This window comes from Vulpes vulpes, chromosome 3 (assembly GCF_048418805.1).
Source record: "Vulpes vulpes isolate BD-2025 chromosome 3, VulVul3, whole genome shotgun sequence".
Classification (NCBI taxonomy): Eukaryota; Metazoa; Chordata; class Mammalia; order Carnivora; family Canidae; genus Vulpes; species Vulpes vulpes.
Genome location: NC_132782.1, coordinates 113,490,006 through 113,509,571, shown reverse-complemented (window position 1 = coordinate 113,509,571; position 19,566 = coordinate 113,490,006). Strand labels below are relative to the sequence as shown.

Sequence of the window (19,566 nt, the reverse complement as noted above, 5' to 3'; positions counted from 1 at the left end):
TGCACCCTTGAGTTGGGCAGGCAAAGTGGGGGTGCAGGGCCACAGTGCCAGGTGCTCCCCCAGCCTTCGGAAGGGATCTGCGCAGGCCTCTGGACCCCAGCTCGCCAGGCTGGGAGTGCAGGAAGCCTTGCGGAGGGTGCCTGAGCTCGCCCTGGCCGCCACTGCTTACCCTGCCTGCAGCCTTACTTCCTTGAGCCCTTGGGATAATCAAGACTCCACTGCCTCTAGTGTTTTCCCTGAACGACCCCTCGCCTGAGCTGGCTCCCAGGTGTGCACGATGATCCTACGTGCACGCTGGAGGTTGCACAGCTGCAGGTGAGCCTGCCTGGTGCCGCTGGGCGGCTCGGAGGTCACCGGTATCCCGAGCCCTGCAACTCTTTGTCCGTTAGTGTGACCTGGGGCCTTCCACGTCCCCTCGGCCCTGGCAGCAGTGCCCCCACGCTGGGGGTGCGGGTGGTTGCATTCCCCGGATGGGGGACCCTGCAGATTCTGAGGACAGTGTGACATGGGATCAGCCGGCAGGGCCTGGTGGAGGCCCAGAGCCGGGGTTGACTCTCTCCCCCGTCATGTGCTGGGGACCTTCCCCCTTTCTCATGAGTGCCGTCCTTGGAATGGGAGGTCCAAGGGCCGCGTCCTGGGACGCCATCGGGTGCGGCCACCATGCCCCTTGCCTCTGCCGCAGAGTCCGCTACAGGAAGCGCCCCCGGGGCCCTGAGCAGCCTGGGAAGAACCTGCACCGGAAGGCCAGGCTCAGGCCAGGCTCAGGCGAGGCCTGGGGCAGAGGCCACTTGTAGGGGTATGAAGGGATGGGGTCTCAGGCCACATGCCAGTGAGGTACAGGGACGTCCTAGGCCTGACGGGTGACTGAGCAACTCCTGCCTCTGCCGGCGCCCATGATACAGGGGAAGGGCCCGGCTAGGCGGGCACCCTGGGGGGAGGGGGCAGAGGAGCGTCTCATCCCTGCCGAGCTGAGGAGCTGAGCGGCCCTTGCCTGCTGGGTGCGGGCCTCATTCTAGGTGCCTTACCGGCTTAACCCGTGCTGCTCTGCCAAACTCCAAAGGCGTTTCCTGTTAGTCACCTTATTCTCAGCTGGGGGAGGGGCACGGAGTGTTCCAGAGCTGGTGAGCCCCAGAGCCGGGGTCTGGCCTGGCCTGCACCACCCCGGGCCTCACGGGGACCTGTCCCTGCACTGCCTGGCTGAGCAAAGGATCTGGCAAGGGCTGGCGGAGCTGGTGGTCAGCGAGGGTGAGGAGCCAGCGCTGGCTGGGAAGGGCACTTGCAAGGGGAGCTGCCTACCACCCGGTGGCACAGGCCTGGTGCCTCGGTTGGGACTGCGGCCACCCTCGCCGTTTAGGGGTACAGCCGGCACCGCCAGCGATGCGGAGCTTCTCCGTCACCCCGAAGAGCAGCTCTTCCCACTAGATAATATCCCTGACCCCCCCCACCCCGCGGCCTGGCACCCACCATTCCACTAGGGAGCCTGAGGCTGCAGGGCTTTAAACAGTCGTCCTTGCCATTTTAGGACCCCGGCAAGGACACTGAGGGCCTGGCTGCAGGGCGGTCGGTGTGGGTGGGTCTGAGTCCTTGGGGTGGGGGGGCTTGCTGAGAGGACAAGCTGGGGTGGGGTCCCTGGGGAGGCGTCCCTCCCGTGGGAGGTGGGTGGGCCCTGTGGGGGAGGGGGCTTGTCGGACTCCCCGAGTGAGAGCTGCGGGGGGCGTCCGCCGGGGGGGGGCGCTTGGCGTCCCGAGGGCCGGGGCTCCCCGTGGGGTAGAGGGGTCCCCCAGGCCCCGAGCGCAGCGTTGGGGTGCCGACTGGTGCCGAGCGTCTGGGGGGTTGGGGGTGGGCAGCCCTCCAGGTGGGGACCCTCGGGGGGCGGGGAGCCCGCAGCCCCAGCGCCGGGTCGCGTGGCCCCAGAGGTCGGGGGAGGGGTGCGGCAGGCGGGAGGACGGGCCTCTGCTGCGGCCAATCGGGCCAGCCGCGCGCAGGGACGCGCCGCCCTGAGACCCGGTCCCGGTTTAGGGGACCGGCCGCGGGCAGGGAGACCCGGAGGGCGCGGGAACCCCCCTGCGCCCCTCCCTGCTCTTTCCCGTCGCGCCCCTGTGCGGCCTGGCCCCCAGCCCGGAGCGGGTCGGGGTGGGGGGTGGGGGCGCCCCGCTGGGCCCCTGGCGCCCTGTGCCTGTGCGGGCCGTCAGGAGCCCTGCCTCTCCCCGACCATTAGGGCGCCGCGTGCGTGGTCCTTCCGACCCGACCGAGCTTGCCTTTCCCTTCGTTTCTCTCTGGTTTGTTTTATAAACCGGGATTGTGCTTTTTGATATTGCTTTGCTGATTATTATTTTTTGGTTAGGCAGCGTGGAATGGGAAGCTGCCTGGGTGGGGACGCGTGGAAATGTCTCGCTACTGTGACAAGGTCCCCAGGTGCCTTGAGATGCACGTTTTATGACGTTAACCAGCCCTCGCCAGCGAGCTGTGGCCTTCCTCCCTGCCCCCCGCCCGTGGCCCAGGCCCCTAGCAGCAGGGACCATGGGATGACTCCTCCCTGCCCACCGCCGGGCGGGGCCCCCAGCAAAAGGGACCATGGGTGATGCTGAAGGGGACCTCGTGTGGGTACACCTTTGGGCCCTTTGGGTTCCTGGCTTCCGTGTGCCGCAGGGGGGCCTTCCTATTAGTTTTCTTGTGTTCCTGTAACAAATTACCACAAATTAGGAGTTCCAAAGAACACACATTTATTTTATAGCTCTGGAGGTTGGAGTCAATAGGGCTCAAATAGGGCTCAGTGGACCAAAATCAAAGTGGGGGCAGAGGCTCATTCTCCCTAGAGGTTCTAGGGGGAGATCTTTCGTTCCCAGCTTCCAGATGCTGCCCACACTGTCTCACCGCCTCTTGCATTTGCAAAGCCAGTGCCAGCAGGTTGGACTGTTCTATTTATGTTGCCTCATTCAGACTCTGACTCTTTTTCTCTTCCATCTTTTAAGGACCCCTGTGATTATATTGGGCCGGCCTGGATGATCCTGGATAATCCTCCTCTTTTAAGGTCAGCTTGTTGGCAGCCATAATTCTTCCTTTCTATGTCACACATTCACAGCCTGGGTGAACAGGAGACGGTCATTTTTGGTGGGGCCGTTATTCCGCCTACCATCTCTTCTAGAGAGAAGGGCCTGGGCCAGAGCTCCCGAGTGCCTGGGTCTAAAAGAGATGCTATATTCCTATCGTCAGCATAGGAGGGTGCTCATTTCCTACATGCTTGTCAGCACTGGATGTTTACAGTCTTTGGGATTTTAAACAGTTTTTGGAGTCAGACCATTTTACAGTGGGGGAGTTGTAATTTAGGGAGGGAAGGCTGCTCACCTGAGATTTGATGCAACTTTGTGTTTCTTGTTTTCCAGTTTAGTTAAAATATTTTTTTCTAGGTACCACAATTTATATGAGAAGGTATTTTCTCAGGTGGCTTGCAAATTATTGGCTTTGACATTTATCTTTCTCTTTCTTAAAGATTTCCTTTTTTATTTGAGAGAGAGAATGTATGTTGGTAGGGAGAGGAGCAGATGGAGAAGGAGAGACAGTCCCAGGCAGACTCTGTGCTGAGCACAGACTCCCAACTCGGCGCTCAATCTTATGACCCAAGCAGAAACCAGGAGTCAGACGCTCAACTGCCTGCACCACCCAGGCACCCCAGGCATCTTTCATCCGTCTACCTGCAGCTAGATGCATCTTGAGAGCCTTGGGTGTGGTGACCAGGCACTTAGTGGGCAGAGGCAGGACATCATTATCTTTGAAGGGTCCTCTTGTGTTTTCCTAACGGGATGTGTGGTAATTGGTTCCCCTCCCTGCCTCTTCGCCTGACTCTTTTCTGGTTCTCAAAACCTCCAGGGCCACAGGCCTGGCCTGCCTTTCTCATCATGTCTCTCCTCATCTCTTTCTGCACCCCAGCAGAATTGGGGTCCTGGCTCTTCCCTGGATGAGCTTTGGTGCCCAGCCTTGCAGATGGCCCCCGGTGATCCCACCTTGGGGATTCATAGCTTTGTGTGGTTCTTCCCACATGGCACCAGGTGGTTTTGTGTGACCAGCACAATGTGGGTAGAAGCAATACTGGATCACTTCAGGAATTAGGGTATAAAAGCTATAGTGGGGGACACCTGGGTGGCTCAGCAGTTGGACATCTGCCTTCAGCTCAGGGTGTGATCCCAGAGTCCCAGGATCGAGTCTCACGTCAGGCTCCCTGCATGGAGCCTGCTTCTCGCTCTGCCTATGTCTCTCTCTGTATGTCTCTCATGAATAAATAAAATCTTAAAAAACAAAAACAAAAACAAAAAAACCAAGGAGGGGGCACTTGGCTGGCTCAATTTGTAGCATATGTGACTCTTGATCATAGGGTTGTGAGTTCCAGTGCCATGTTGGGCGTGAAGCCTACTTGAAAAGAAATAGTAAAAAAATAAAAAAAAAAAAAACTTAAAAAAAAAAAGCCCTTGCAGATTCTGTGTTGGGTGTGCTCTCTTTCTCTGGAATCATTTGCTCTAGAGAAAGCTGGATGCTGTGGCATGAAGACACTGAGGGAGCTCTGTGGAGAGGCCCCTGTGGTGAGGAAACTTAGCCTCCCTGAACATGTGAGTGAGTGGGCCACCTTGGAAGATGCTCCCACTCTAGGCAAGCCTTTATTTATTTATTTTTCAATGGTTTTATTTATTTATTTGAGAGTAAGAGAGCACCCAAAGCTCCAAGCGCGACCTGGAGGGGCAGAGGCCGAGGGAGAATCCCAGGCAGGCCCCATGCTGAGCGTGCTACCTGGGGCTCCGTACAGTGACCCCGAGGTCACAACCTGAGCAGAAACCAACAGTCAAATGCTGAGCAGACTGAGCCACTCAGGCCCACCCCCACCCCAGCCAGGCCTTTCGGTGACTTGGTGTTCGGGCTGACAGGAGATTCCCTGACTGGAACCACCCGGCCAAGTTGCTCCTGGCTTCCTGACCCACAAGATCCGTGAGGTCATAGATGTTTGTTTTACGTGTCTGAGTCTGGGGATAACCTGTTATACAGAACTCGGTAGCTAGCACATCAGCTATGTGATGCTGGGCAAGTTCCATAGCCTCTGAATCTGGGTTCCCTCCCTCGGGCCATGGGGAGAATAGAAGTAAGTGAGAAACAGGTGAACTGTCCCAGGCCAGGTGGAGCACAGGCCAGGTGTGCCGTGAGGGCTCCCCACCCACCCTAGGCCGTGTACCCATGGCCCCCTCCCAGGGTGGTTATGGGCATCCCCCTGTTCTTCCCTGGGTGGAACACGACCTCACAATGTCAAGCCAAGCATTGCATTCTTGGCCTGGGGTCACCCTTCCACTGGTCAGGGGCACCAGGCAGGGGAGGGAGAGAGAAGAGCCAGGGGCTCTGTCTCTCTTTCCTCCAGCCATCATGCCCATGACCTGTGCGGGGCCAGGTGAGTCCATGTCCCCTGCTGCCCACTGTTCTGGGATCCACAGCCAGACCTCAGCCATGGCAGGGGTACCTGGCCTCTCTCTGGGCGAGACGGGGCCTGGCCCGGCTTTGGAAGGCCCACCTGCTGTCGAGGCCCCATGAGAACTGTGTACTGTCCTTGTTCCTCTTTCTGCTCTTCCCTGCCCTGTCCCCGCTGCCCACTCAGCTGCTAGGCCAGGGCCAGGGCCTGCCTTCTCCCCTCACATATTCCCCTGCTCCACCTGCTGCTCCAGTGGGCTCAGCATTCCCGACAGGTACTTCCCCCTCCCCGTTTCTCTGTGAATTACTGCAGAACCACCCGGTCATGCTGGTGTAAGTGACTCCAAAACAAAAACTCAAGACCTCAGTTCCCATTGTGTGATCTTCCCCTTCACTCTCTCGTTAGACCTTTACCGTCTTCTTTCCAGTAGCTGCATCGAATTCTCCAGGATGAACTACTGTAATTTATTTTACCATTCTGTGTCGATACACATTTTGATTCTTTTTTGTTTTTTGTTTCCCCTTCAAGTTAAGCCAGTTTTAGATTCTTGCTCAGGTTTTTTTTTTTTTTTTTTTAAGATTTTATTTATTTATTCGTGAGAGACAGAAAGAGAGAGAGAGGGGCAGAGACACAGGCAGAGGGAGAAGCAAGCTCCATGCAGGGAGCCCGACATGGGACCCGATCCCAGGTCTCCAGGATCATGCCTGGGTCAAAGGCAGACGCTCAACCACTGAGCCACCTAAGTATCCCCAGAATCTCTGTTCTTATCCTGGGATTTCTCCTCATGATCCATTGAAAACTGCACCTTTTCCCCAGGCACTGGTTTTCTTTCTTCCTCATAGCACTTACTACCTTCTCACATCCCATAAGATTTACTTGTCTCCCCTGCCCTGCCTCCTGCCTGTGGCATTGGAGTTCCACGAGGGCAGAGATTTTTCTGTTTTGTTCGCCAGGGAATTGCCAACATCTAGCACAGTGCTTTGCATGAGGGGAGACTGAACCCATACATGCTGAGGAGACACATCCTGGGACTTCCCTCCATCCCCTTCCTGTGTGGTTGGTTTCTTCCTGTTAACTGGATCTCAGGTCTACTTCTTTCTTGATTTACTCTGTCACTTGGTGGAGCACATCCATTAGTAACTTTCTGAGAAAGGTTGCTCTTGGTGTGTACATATATTTTTTAGACTCTAAAGCTATGTATCTATTTACAATTGCATTTAGTGTACTGTCTGGCAAATTTTACTTGTAAGATGGTGATAAATGCTAAGTACCTCATAGGGTTGTGATGAGAATTAAGTAAAAATGGTTAGCATTCTCTGAGGAGGATATTATTACTCTGTGAGGACTAAAATCAATACAAAAGAAGGGTTTCTTGGGAGGTGTTGAATGCAGTGGCCAAGAGCAGGGCTGTGGTGCTGTCAGGGCTGGTTCTGAGCTCTGTGCTCTGTGACCTAGTAAGTCTACAATTGAGAGTAGGCAGGGCACTAAAGCCTCAGTTCCTTTCTGTGAAAGAGGGGAATGGTCACAGTTACCTACTGCTCACAGGGCCATAGTGGGCAAAATCAGATGTGCCTTTAATCTGTAGTAAGGGATAATATTCCCGTGTTCCCAAGCATTGAATGTGGCTTGGTGTGGTGGCAAGAGCTCCACCTTGACCTTGTCTTTGTGTTCACTGAGGATTAGTGTCTGGCGTGGGGTAAGCAGTTGGCGATTTGCAGCCTGTATCTAAAGTCCCGAGAGGGATCCCACCGGTTCCATCTGCTGAGAATTTATCCTAAGGAAATAAATAAAGGTGTGCCTGAATTTGAGTGCAGGGCCTTGTTTACGAGTGGTCCGGGAACCACTTGAATGTCAGGAGGGAGCTTGATCAGTACGCGGATCTCTAAGCCATAGGCTTCCTCCAGCGCGGGCCTCTGCATCCTTCACAACCAGGGAAGATGGCAGGCAGATGTTAGGAGAGCTATATGGAATAGAGGATGATGCATTGCTAAGTCAAAAAAATATCAAAACTGCAGAAGCCCTTTTGGGGAGTAGAACTTATATTTGCCCTTTTTTTTTTTTCTTACTGTTCTTTAAGTTGCATACATATACAGAGGACTGGAAGCCTCATGGTCAAAGCATAGTCTCTGGCATATGGGTATCGAGGTCCTGGTTCTGGCACTGCAGGACCTGGGGCAGTTACAGAACTTCAGTGTGTGTCAGCTTCCTCATCTGGAAAGGGGGCAACTAGCAGGCATGCTTCCTTAGGGATTAGGCATGAAAATTCTGTATTTACTTCTTTAAAAAAATATTTTATTTGTTTATTCATGAGAGAGGCAGAGACACAGGCAGAGGGAGAAGCAGGCTCCATGCAGGGAGCCCCGACCTGGGACTCAATCCCCAGTCTCCAGGATCACGCCCCGGACTGAAGGTGGCGCTAAACCGCTGAGCCACCGGGGCTGCCCTCGTATTTACTTTTTAAAAAATTTTTATTTATTTATTTGGGAGAGTGCATACGCACAAGCAGAGGCCGGGAGCAGAGGGAGAAGCAGACCTGCTGTCACAGGGAGCCAAACAGGGGGCTTGATCCCAGGATCCGGAGATCAGATGCTTCACTAAGCCACCCAGGTGTCCTTAGACATGAAAATTCCTTAGTGATGGATCAACATTAGCAGCTATCACTGCCGTTCAAGAAATAAATTCTAGTTTGTGGACTTATGGGTTCGTTTACCTAATTCTCTGTATTGTGTAAATCGTTATTTTTGGGACGTCTGGGTGGCACAGTGGTTGAGGGTCTGTCTTTGGCCCAGGTTGTGATCCCGGGGTCCTGGGATCAAGTCCTGCTTCAGGCTTCCCATAGGGAGCCTGCTTCTCCTTCTGCCTATGTCTTTGCCTGTGTCTCATGAATAAATAAATATTTTTTAAAAATTATCTTTAAAAGTAAATACGTATTTCGTTTGGAAGTAGAAAAAAGGGTTATTTAAAAGTATGCGAGGTTGAGGTAACAGATGAGCGTGATTTTTGTCTGAACAACACGTTACAACAATGTGAATGCACTGAATGCCACGAAACTGTACGCCTGGCTTATGCTAAAATGGTTAGGGTGGGGGGGCGCCTGGGTGGCTCAGGTCATGGTCCCAGGGGTCCTGGGATCCAGTCCCACGTGGGGGAGGGGTTGCTCTCTGCTCAGAGGGGGTCTGCGTTTCCTTCTGTGAGTCCCTCCCCCTGCTTGTGCTATCAAAAATTTTAAAATATATTATTTATTCATGAGACACAGAGAGATGGAGGCAGAGGGAGAAGCAGGCTCCATGCAGGGAGCCCGAAGTGGGACTCGATCCTGGGACCCCGGGGTCACGCCCTGGGCAGAAGGCAGGCGCTCAACCTCGGAGCCTCCCGGGCTGCCCCCTCTATCAAATATTTTTTAAAAATGGTTAAGGTGGTAAAGTTTATGTGTACTTTACCACAACTACGAAAACGTAAGCATAACGCTAGCATCATTAACAAGTGCAGAGAAATTCGGCATCCTCGTCATCAGGAAAGCTCCGAAGGCGTCCGTGAGGCGGGCCGCGATGAGACGGGAGCTTTCGGCCTCTTAACGTGATTTCATGGCCCGAGTTTCCGTCGTGCACGCTTGTCAGTTTGGTGAGCCGCCAAGTTGCGTCTGGTAGTGTCCGCGCAGAGCCGCGCCCCGAGCCCGGCCCGCCGCTGCCCCGGGCGTGACCTTGGGGGCCCCCAGGGCCCCCCAGCCTCAGTTCCCCCGCGGGCGCCAGGGATGACAGCTCGCCCCCTCCCCCGCCCCGCCCCCCGGCCCCGGGATTGGCTCGCGCCGGCCGCCCCCCCCTCCGAGGCGGGGCCGGGCCGCTCCCGCCCGTCGGGCCCCAACCCGGAAATGCGGCTCGGGGGCGCCGGCGAGGCCGATGGAGCCGCGGCGGAGCGACGGCGGTCGCGGCCAATGGGCGCGCGCGGCGACGGCGGAAGTCCCGCCCGGCGTCGCGCGGGGGCGGGGCGGTGCCGGGGGCGGCGGGCGGCGGGGCGGGCGCAGGATGAGGGCGGCCATTGCTGGGGCTCCGCCGCGGGGAGGAGGACGCTGAGGAGGCGCCGAGCCGCGCAGCGCTGCGGGGGAGGTGCCCGCGCCGACGCGGGGCCCATGGCCAGGACCACCAGCCAGCTGGTGAGTGCGCGCCAGCCGCCCGGACGCGCCGGCCCATCAGCCAGCCCAGCGCGGCGGCGGCCGCCGGGGCCCGGCGAGGCGGGGCAGCCCCGGGTCCCCAGGGCCGGGCGGCGCCTCACCTGCGGCCGGGCGGCCGGGCCGGGGACCGCGGGCTCCGTGAGGGCGCCGCTCGGCCGCGGTGGGGAGCCCGGGCCCCGGAGCGGCGGGCGCCTGCTCGGCGGGGGCGCTGACAGACGCGCGGAGGGCGGGGGAGGCCGGGGAGGTGTCACTGGCCTGTCGCGGTGGAAGTGCCCGGAAAGTTTGTTTTCGGAGCGCCGCGGCCTGGAGCCGAGCCCCCGGGTTTACCTTTCGCTCCGCCCGCGGAGGACCCGCCCCGGGCCTCCCCCTGGAAGGGCGTCCCGGTGCCTCCGCCGCGGCGAAGCGGGAGGGATGCGCTCTGGCTCGGAGCACCTGATGCTCCAGGCCGCCCCCCCTCCCCCATTCACCGTCGGAGGAGAAGCCGGCGACTCCGTCCGCGGCCCGGCGGAGCGGCCCTGCGTGTTTTTCCTGCCTCGGGGCTCTTCTCCAGCGCAGGCATCAAGTGTGAGAAGCCCCGGGGAGGTCGGGAGGTCGGAAGCTGCTTCGGAGGGCAGAACGATCGTGACAGGGAGGAGGGATTGCAGAGGAGGAGGAGGAGGAAAAGTGCTTGTGGGGTGGAGTGTTTTGCTAAAAAGTATCGCTAGTGTTTCCCTGTTTTGTTTTTTTTTTTTTTCCTTTCTCTGTTGCTAAAAGTATCCTTGGTGTTTTGATGTTTCCACTGTGTTTGATTTTCGGAGTCGCGAAGGTGGTTTCGGGATTCATACCTTGGGCGCGACTATGAGAGTGGGTGATGGGAGGATGCCTACGCAGCTTGCAGAACTCGGTTCAGAAGGCAAATCAGAATCACTTAAGTGAGTGAAGGCCCTGGAAACTCACCTGACTCATTTTTTCAGCATATACAGTGTTGTGGCAGCAGTTCTTAATCCTTTTGGGGAGTCTGGAACGCCTCTGAGAATCTGATGGAAGAATTCTTTTCAGAGGAAAACACTGAGTTACTCGCGTTTTGTAATTACTTTAGCAGGTTCTTGAACCTTCAGCATCGCATCCGTGGACTTCAGGCTAAGAATGCTGTAGAGATGGGTGATGATCCAGAGTCTGAGAGGAGGACCTGTTCGCTTGAGAAAAATGGTGAAAGGCGAAGGGGCCGTCTTTGACTGTTGCGACATGTGGCTGTACCCTGGGGTGTCTGGGCTAACAGGCAAAAGCACGCATTGGGCCTCTTGGCGAGCCTCAATGGAGGCCGGGGGTGACGACAATCATGGAAGTGTGTAAAACGAACTTTTCATACAGCGGTGTTGTTGCAGCGCAAGGGGTGTACTTTGGTGGAGGTCGTGGCAAGAGGCAAAGAGCACATTTCCTCGTGGTCTCGGTTGTTCCATGCAATGGGCGTTGGACATCTGGGGTTTTCTTTGCATAAGTCATCTTTTTAGTGCAAAAATGTTGGAATCCAGTGAGAGAAAATGAGTTGTGCTATAAAGGAGAGACCTCCCTATCGGGAAGTGAGAGGAATAAGGGTTTTGTGTCTTCAGCTGGATCCCCATCCTCCTCCACCCACTGTATGAGAATATGCCACGTTCCCCCTCAGAAATGGCAGAGACGTCCTCCCAATATTGGCTGTTTACCTGAGGACAGATAACTTTACATGGTTCAAGGGAGTTTGCGTCTAGATGTTTAAGGTGGTGATGTGTGGAGAAACCCCTGACCCAGTGACTAATTTCCCTGTTTCTGTAAGCATGTGCAGCCAACAGGGGGAGCAATCCAAATTAGGTCTGAAAGTGGCCTACCCCGCTTTGATCCTCAGGTGGGCCAAAGGCTGTAGGTACCAGTTCTTGAGCACTTATTTTAAAAGCGGGCACTTTTCCAGATAGCTCAGCGAGTGTTGCTTGATTTTTGTTAACGGTGTTGTGTGAGGTAGGTGTCCTTCCCATTTTACAGGTATGGAAACTGGGATGCAGGGAGGTTAAACATCTGTCTGGTAAATGGAATGCAGTGTGAACCCATGTCTGAGCAACGGCAGAGGCCTGGCACTGCTCTGCCCTCACGTGGGGAGTGCCCTGAGGGAGGGTCTGCTGGGCAGCTCAGCACGGCACTGCCCAGAATGTCTTTCCTGGGAGTTGTGCCTGAAGGGTCCTGACTGTGCCATGCTAGAGGCCACGTCTTCACATGGAAGAACAGCACGCCTATTTATTTCTTTGGGCAGATGGCTAAACTCTGTGACCCCTGAAGCCTGTTTCAGCCTCACGCTGTCAGAAAGCAGCTGTTTGGAAAGAGTCTCTGCTTCATCTGTATTTGAGGGCTGATATTCTGAATGGGTGAGGCTAGGAATCCTCCCTTTGGGAAACAAGAACTGTGCAGAGATTTCGGGAAAGGTAAAATGGGAGATGAGACAGAGTGGCTCCCTGCACACTCTAGGGAGGGCCACTCTAGCTTTTGCAAGGGTGGCTGTCTCCTTTTGCGAGAAGGCAGCTGGGAAAGTGGGGAACATGGAAAAAAGTGGGTGCTGGTTTCCACACTCCTTTTTGGGCCGCTCCTCCTCCTCGGTCTTGCTTGGTGTCATGTATTTCTGTACCTGTGATAACCCTATAGCAGTTCCGCCTGTAGAGGCGTGGTCCCTGTACTAAGAGGTGTAGGTTTGTGCTGTTCTCTGACAAGTATTTTGTGGGAAGGATCCCAGCAGCAGCCTGTGTAGCTGTGGGGCCTACAGAGAGGCCTTGGACAGCTCTTCAGTCTAGCCTCCAGGCTGCCTTTAGCACAGCTTGGATGAGGAAGAAAAGGCAGCTCCTGGATGTATGTTCTTTTCACTCTATGCTCTCGTCTCCTGAGCTCCCTGGGGTTTGGGTGCATTTAGGGCAAAGATGTGGTAACAGGGAATTGCTGCAGAATCGGGGTGAGTAAGCTCAGTCCTCTCTGAGTTGGAGTGTGGAGAACCGTTCCTGCACTATGCTTTGTCCTTTCCTGAGGAGTGTCTTCTAGGGAAATGGACTTTGCCGGAACCCTATGCGCTGCTGAGGAACCTTGGCTGCAGAAATGACTCCCTTTGGCAGGTGTGAGTACTAGGCAGGTGTGAGAACTAGGGCCGATGTGTGCAAGCTCTGTGCCTGCCCTTTGGATGACAGCGGGCCATAGAGGGAAGGAGTGCAGTTGTTTTGAAGGCAGGTTCAAAGGGCAGATCACCAGTGGAGGAAGTGCTGGTGTGGAAATGAAGTTTTGGACATGTATTGTTTAGGCTTGTTCAGCAGTGCCGCCTTCTGTAACTGGGTCGTGTTTGGTGTCAGACTCTTTAAAAAATTATTTGAATATAAAGAACCAGTTGTGTATCCAGTCTCTAGCTGAATCAACAGGCAGAGTGCATTTTTTCCAAGAGTAAGGGGAGTATGTTCTGATGATGGTGTCTTAGATGAGAAAGGCCTTTTTCAGGTTCATGATGTTCTGTTTTCAGTGCTTGACTGGTTGCAATCATATAATTGCAGAAAGTGTGTTTTCATCTTCTTATTGTAGAAGATTTTCCTGATTTTAATATTAATTTTTATTCCAAGAAATTCCAAGTCATTTTTTTTTTCCAAGTCCTTTTGAACTTGATAAGAGAGGTAGTTTGCTACACAGGATCTAGGTTTGTGGCTTTCAAGTCCCTCATCAGGGCAACTGATTCAGATTTCTGTTTAAATAGTTGGGTTGCATATAAGCCCACATAAGTAGACCTGGCAGGACTGCAAACTCTGTGTATAGAAGAGATGGGACGAGTCCTACATTAGCAGCCCTGGCCTCGGTGCGCAGCCCACGGAGGAACAAACATTTCATTTGGAGTGTTGTCCAGGGGCCCGATGAAGGCGGACACCTAGTTCTGGTGGCCTAGTGACCTCTGCCTCACAGGCAGGATGGCCTGCCCTCTGCACCGGCCGCTGTGCTTTGAATCAGCTTGCAGCCCTCAGGAAGTGAAGTGTTTAAAGGCTAGATGTGAAGGTATGTCTGGATGCCAGGGAGGTTCGTCCTAAGGTCTGTGCCTTCTGCATGTTTGAGGAGCTGGTGGCAGGTCTGCCCCTGTTGGAAAAGGCTGATGAGAGGCCGCGTGCAGACGGCTGTGTGTGTGCATCTCGGTAATATTGGAGTCAGAATTCACCCGGCTGAGAGCTTAGCTGTTACAATGAATTCATTGTTAAAGTCTCATTCTTCAACCTGTTTTTCTCTTTTGGAATTAATTGTACTGCAGTGGGAGTTGTATCTCAAAGCGACAGCTGTATATCGGAAGCTGTCAGAGGTGGCTGATAAGATTAGCAGGGACGCTTCCAGTCTTATAAAAATTCTTGTGATGTGCTTTGACCTGCAGTGGTGACCTGCAAGGAAAGGGGCTTGGAGTTAACCTTTCTCTCTCTGTCCAGTTTCTGAGAGATGGGGAGCACAGGGCCTGCAGTGGACCTGGGAACTCTGCCCCAACCCCTGGAAGGGAGGGCGTTATCCCTTGGAGACCTTGCTCTTGAACCCCGTGTAAAGCAGGTACATGGACCCCGTTGTGGCCTGGCTGTGGATGCTGCCATGCAGTGAAGGAAGTGATTCCACCTGGGGGATGGCTGCACTGTGCTCTCATCATACACTCTCCCCTGGTGGGGCTCAAAACACAACAAGCTTTCTTCCCAGTTCCCCCTTTGCTGGTCACCGAGAAGTGAGCGCTTGCTGGAAGGGCGCCGCATTTCCAGCGTTCCTGGGACATCCTTCAGCTTCTCATGGCCTCTCACTTTGCTCCTCTGTGATGAGGGTCCCTTCTCAGATAACCCTGCCTTGGTGCCCTCACTTCCCAGAATAGTGTCCAGGATGTTCTGGGCTGCCTGGTTCTCCTCTTTAGGTTCTTCCTCTTTGCCTGAAGAAACTCCCCTCAGTGGAAACTAGCCCCTGGTGCTGTGAAGCCTTTTCTGACCAATCAGCTTCTTTGAGTGCCGTGTCCCCCCCACCCCCAACCCCACCCCCACCACTTTGGTCTGCAACAGGTTTTGTTATATAGTCAGCTCTGGAACAGGTCCTGCGTCTTATGTCCTTATCTTTTTTAAAACCTTGAATCTCTAGATGGCTTCTCTTATTTTTTTCATGCTTTCTCCTCATGGTTCTCATATCTGGGCTTCCTGTGGTGTATTTGTCACATACCTATTTTACCATCATTGCTATTTGTTAACCAAGAACACGTCTGATTCCTACATCTACATTCTGATTCCCTTGCATTTAGAGGTATATATGCTTGAAGGGAGAGGGTTTCATCATCAACTGTTTGTTGCCTATTTAATACCCAATATGAAAGCATTCCAAACTAGGAAGGAGTCAAGTGGTTAAACATAGATTCATGTCCTACTCTTTCATTCTTTAAGGAAATACAATTTAGAAAGGGATATTGCTTTTTCTATATGCATATTGTATCATTTACCTGACCCTTGAAAGGCTGTGTTTCAAAGGTACTGATTTCTTTTTGTACTACAGCTCTTCTGGCGGGTTTTGGCGCCCAGTTATTGGGTTAAATCTGGATAAGCAAACCGTTAGTGTCAAGCATATAGTGTTTGAACTGAAGCTTTCGTGTTGGCACTGCTGCCATAGTGGGTGAGGCCTGCTGTGGACCCCTTTCCTCACATAGCCAGACGCTGAGTGCCAAGCCAGTGTTGGTGATGTGGACTCTGCAGGAGAGGCGGCTACTCCCAAGGCAATTGCTTTCCCATCAGGAGGACTGTTTTCTTAAAGATCCCTAACTGAGGATGAGGATCACCCTAATAGTCCCTTTGACTAGAAGCCAAGGTGCTCTTCCTATATGATGTAGGGACCTTACAGGAATGGCACAGCTCTCTGCTGCTTTGGGCAGGGTCCATGAGGGCTTTCTCCAGGCCTCGACTTTGCTCTAATTTTTAAAAGTGTCATGTCCTAAAAGGGGCACGTGCTCTGTGGTTGGGTGCAGCCACATCCAGCATCACAGCTGTGGCTGCAGGTGCACAAAGTGCTACCCTTGGACGGTTGTGTGGCTGATGGTCCTGGGGGGTGTCCAAGCAGCCCACCTTGTCTTAGAGGTTCCCACCATGGACCTACGCACCTTTGACTCACCATGCTCAGGGAGTGAGAGAGCCACCAACCTAGGAGGAAGTTAGGAGTGACAAGAACATGAGACCCAGCATGTGCCAACGCTGGCCGCTAAGCGGTGCTGCATGGATTTCTCCTTTGGGAAATGATGGGACCAGCCCCATTCTTTGGGAAAATTGCTAGACACTGGCTCTGCTCAGCTCCGTTCTTAGGAAGGTCTGATCTAGAGTCACAGCAGCCAGACCCTGGGGGGCAGGTAAGGTCGCAAGCTACTTACTTAGGAATCTAAGAAGCTTGATAACTGCTCATTTCCGGGCTCTTGTCATTATTAACTGGCTTCCTTCCTTGAGGGTGAGCACTGAGCTGTTCTGCATTTTTTTCCTCTTGGAATGGCCCATGATTTAGGCTGGACAAGGAGACTGAGAGCATAATCTGTTCCCTCAGTGCGCGATCTCTGAAGCTCAGCGTTTACTGCCTGGTTTTTCCATTGTTAATTGGTTTTTTTTTTCCCTGCAGTTTGGCATTTTTCTTTCATGGGGTTTTTTCACTGGTCAAAATTACAGTCTTCAACTGATGGTATGTACGTAGCTGGTTATTATCATATATACAGCTTTAAAAATGTGTATCTAAATATAAATTTTATTTGTGAATGCATTTTATTCTCATTTTTTTTTTAAAGATTTTATTTATTCATGAGAGACACTGAGAGACAGAGAGAGAGAGAGAGAGAGAGAGAGAGAGGGGCAGAGACACAGGTAGAGGGAGAAGCAGGCTCCATGCAGGGAGCCCAATGTGGGACTCCATCCTGGGTCTCCAGGACCACACCCTGGGCTGAAGGCGGTGCTAAACCGCTAAGCCACCCAGGCTGCCCTTATTCTCATTCCTAAAAAAGAAAACAAAACTCATAATCTAAATGCCTTTTTTTTTTTTTTTTTTTTTTTTTTAATATCTTAGAAAACTCTCCTCCCAGAAGCTGCTGGCATTGTGTTTTTTGTCTCTGGAGTGGAAGAGGGTGAGGCTGTGCTGGTCATAGAGACACAGACAGAACCAGGGCTCCACGCTCCCGGCCTGAAGGAATCCTTGCATGAGAGATGGCAGCTCAGTGGGTGGAGGACAGCCTGCACATGCTCCCTGCCCCTGTGAGCCCCACCAACCACAGTCCTACCCCAGGGGCTGAGAGGTTGGTGCCCCCAGAGGAGGGCATTGTCCTGCAAGCTTCTGTGGGGTTGCTCCAGAGAGGAGTGCAGGGGAACCTGGCCCAGGTGCACTGCACCGGGGCTTTCCTGGCTGGGCAGCCCAGAGGGTGGAGTGGTGGTGGTGGTGGAGGGCACAGCCGGGTGTGGAGGAAGTTTGAGGGGGGAGTGCTGTTTCTAGTGTTAAGAAACCTCTGCTTCCAAAAACAGAAGGCTTTTGGGCCATGCAAGCTGAAGAAGGTGGTGGTATTAGGAAATGTATTCTAAGCTTTTTCTGTTAGGTTTTTTTTTTTTTTTTTCTTTCTTTTAAGTGTATTACTTTCCTTAGTAGCCCTACCTACGTTTTTCAAATTAGTGTTGAGCACTGATCCTGAGTCAAGTTTTTAAATGACGGGATGTTTCCAAATCCTTTGAGTTTGCTTGAAGCTATCAAAGTAGACTCCAAACAAACGTATTTTTATTTTATTTTATTTTTTTTAGATTTTATTTATTCATGAGAGACAGAGAGAGAGAGAGAGAGAGAGAGAGAGAGAGAGAGAGGCAGAGACACAGGCAGAGAAAGAAGCAGGCTCCAAACAGGGAGCCCGACACGGGACTCGATCCCAGGTTTACAGGATCAAGTCCCAGGCCGAAGTCAGCGCTAAACCACTGAGCCACCGGGCTGCCCAAACAAACATTTTAAAAATAAACTTGGGGTGCCTGGCTGGCTCAGTTGGAGCGTGCAATTCTTGATCGCACGACTTGGGGTTGTGAGTTCAAGCCCCACTGTGGGTGTAGAGAGGACTTAAAAATAGAATAAAATAAAATGAATAAAGTAAATTCTATTTTGGAATAATTCTAGAGGTACAGAAAAGTTGCAAAGACCACACAGAGTTCCTATAAAACATGTCACCCCTATTTCCCCTGGTGTTAACATCTATGCAGCCATGCCATATCTATCAAAACTAAGGAATGTGTATGGGCACCACGCTCTGAACCAAACACAGCCATGGTTGGGGCTCCCTCAGTTAACCCCTAAGGCTCCTTCTGGGAGCCACAGTCAGTTATCATCATGTCTCCTTGCTCTTCTTTGTTCGAGCACATACTCTCCATACTCTCAGTCTTTCCTTGCATTTCTTTCTTTCATTTTTTAAAGATTTTATTTATTTATTCATGAGAGAGAGGCAGAGTCAGAGACACAGGTAGAGGGAGAAGCAGGTTCCATTCAGGAAGCCTGACGTGGGACTCAATCCCAGGTCTCCAGGATCAGGCCCTGGAGTATTTGCAGCTAGTGATCCAGTGGGCATTTGCCACAGTCTACTTAGGTCCTTTCTTTGCAGGCAGGAGGCTGGAGTTGTCACCTGACCTTTGTGAAAGTAAGTGGTTAGCTTTTATTCGTTCTTTTTTAGCTTTCTTGCTTTCTGGTGAAGTTACGGTACTTGTTGATTGTCTGAAGACCTTTGCCTTGAGTCACAGATGAACTTGTGGGCTGTTACTAGAGGCTTTTAGATTGAACCCCCTGAGCAGAGTCTGGAGTTTTTTCCAGCCTGGAACTCAGATGATAAACATCTCAGGAAAATCTGAGATGAATTTGGTTTATTTTCTCTCCCATCTACACATTTGCCTCTCCAGCCTCCTTTCCATATAACCACAGCAGGTATGAGACCATTACAGAGGTAGGAATTGTTTGTTTTTTTTGTTGTTGTTGTTGTTGTTGTTTTTGAGGTAGGAATTGTTAAGAAGAAAGAGCAGGGTACAAGTGTAAGGGGAGAACATTCTGGACAAAATAATGGTGGTGGCTCCTGGCAAGGGGCAGATGTGCCCTAAGATGTCGGTGGGCCACAACGGGGCTCTGACTGGCCTGAAGGCTAAGACAAGGCCAAATACAGACGGGCCTGCCTGCCCACCTTCCTGCCCTCATCCTCCTTTTCTGCCTCTAAATTGATTGTTGGGAGGAGATGTGGCTGAATGTCATGCTAGACAAAATAGATCTGTCTCTGCATGCTGATGGTGTTGTGAAGTTCTCCTGGGGGAGTTAGTCCTTAACACTGGGACAGTCTTTCTGTGTTTCATTTGGCCACTATTGTTCCCAGTAAGAAACTCTTTATTGAAAATTTGCAGATATGGAGCCCAGGAAGGCAAAACAGCTGCTTTTGGCACCTTTTCAGGTGTCAGGAGTGGTGGCATCCTCCTTTAGAAATCACTCTTCTGCTGTCGCAAACCACACAAGTGTTCACTGTTGGAGGGGTGTTCCTGCCAGATGACATTTATTCGTGTGGCTGGTGGCATTCTGGGGGCTGGTTTTTGTTTTTGTTTTTGTTTTTGTTTTTTTTCCTATTTCAAGGAGAGAGAACTTTGAGGGGATTAAAAGCAAAAATGTGAACACATTAATTTGGTATTTTTCTTACAGGATAATCTGTTAGGGTTACTAGAACAGTTATCCATATCGCTGTGATTGTATGTTTATGTGTGGGAAACACTGATGGAAGATAAAACCAGAATATTTTAAGAAACTGTGGGAAGTTCCCATCAGTCCCTTTACTGCTCCCTAGAATCTTGCACCTTGCCAGGATAGATGTTGTTCCCTTACGGGTCTGGGAGCCATGGGCCAGCAAGGACAGGAGTGCAGTGCTGTCCACGCTGAGATGGAAGGACACAGGAGGAGGAGGAGAGGGCAC

At 52.7% G+C, this 19,566-nt stretch overlaps 1 protein-coding gene across 8 annotated transcripts in view; it reads left to right on the top strand.

Moving 5' to 3' along the window:
* The first annotated feature begins 2,344 nt into the window (after window positions 1-2,344).
* The window catches only part of PDPK1 (3-phosphoinositide dependent protein kinase 1), an 80,325-nt gene continuing 63,103 nt past the window's right edge, over window positions 2,345-19,566 (top strand). Inside the window, exons 1-2 of one of the 8 annotated variants that reach the window (XM_072753975.1) lie at window positions 2,345-2,415; window positions 2,973-3,031. Coding sequence is in view for 2 of the 8 variants with exons in the window: in XM_025984987.2 (XP_025840772.1) it covers window positions 10,023-10,175 (153 nt within the window). In the remaining 6 variants the exon portion in view is untranslated. Of the gene's footprint in view, window positions 2,416-2,600; window positions 3,032-9,440; window positions 9,594-9,902; window positions 10,176-19,566 lie in introns of those variants that run through there. The other 7 variants (XM_072753968.1, XM_072753973.1, XM_025984988.2 and 4 more) reach the window with 7 other exon arrangements.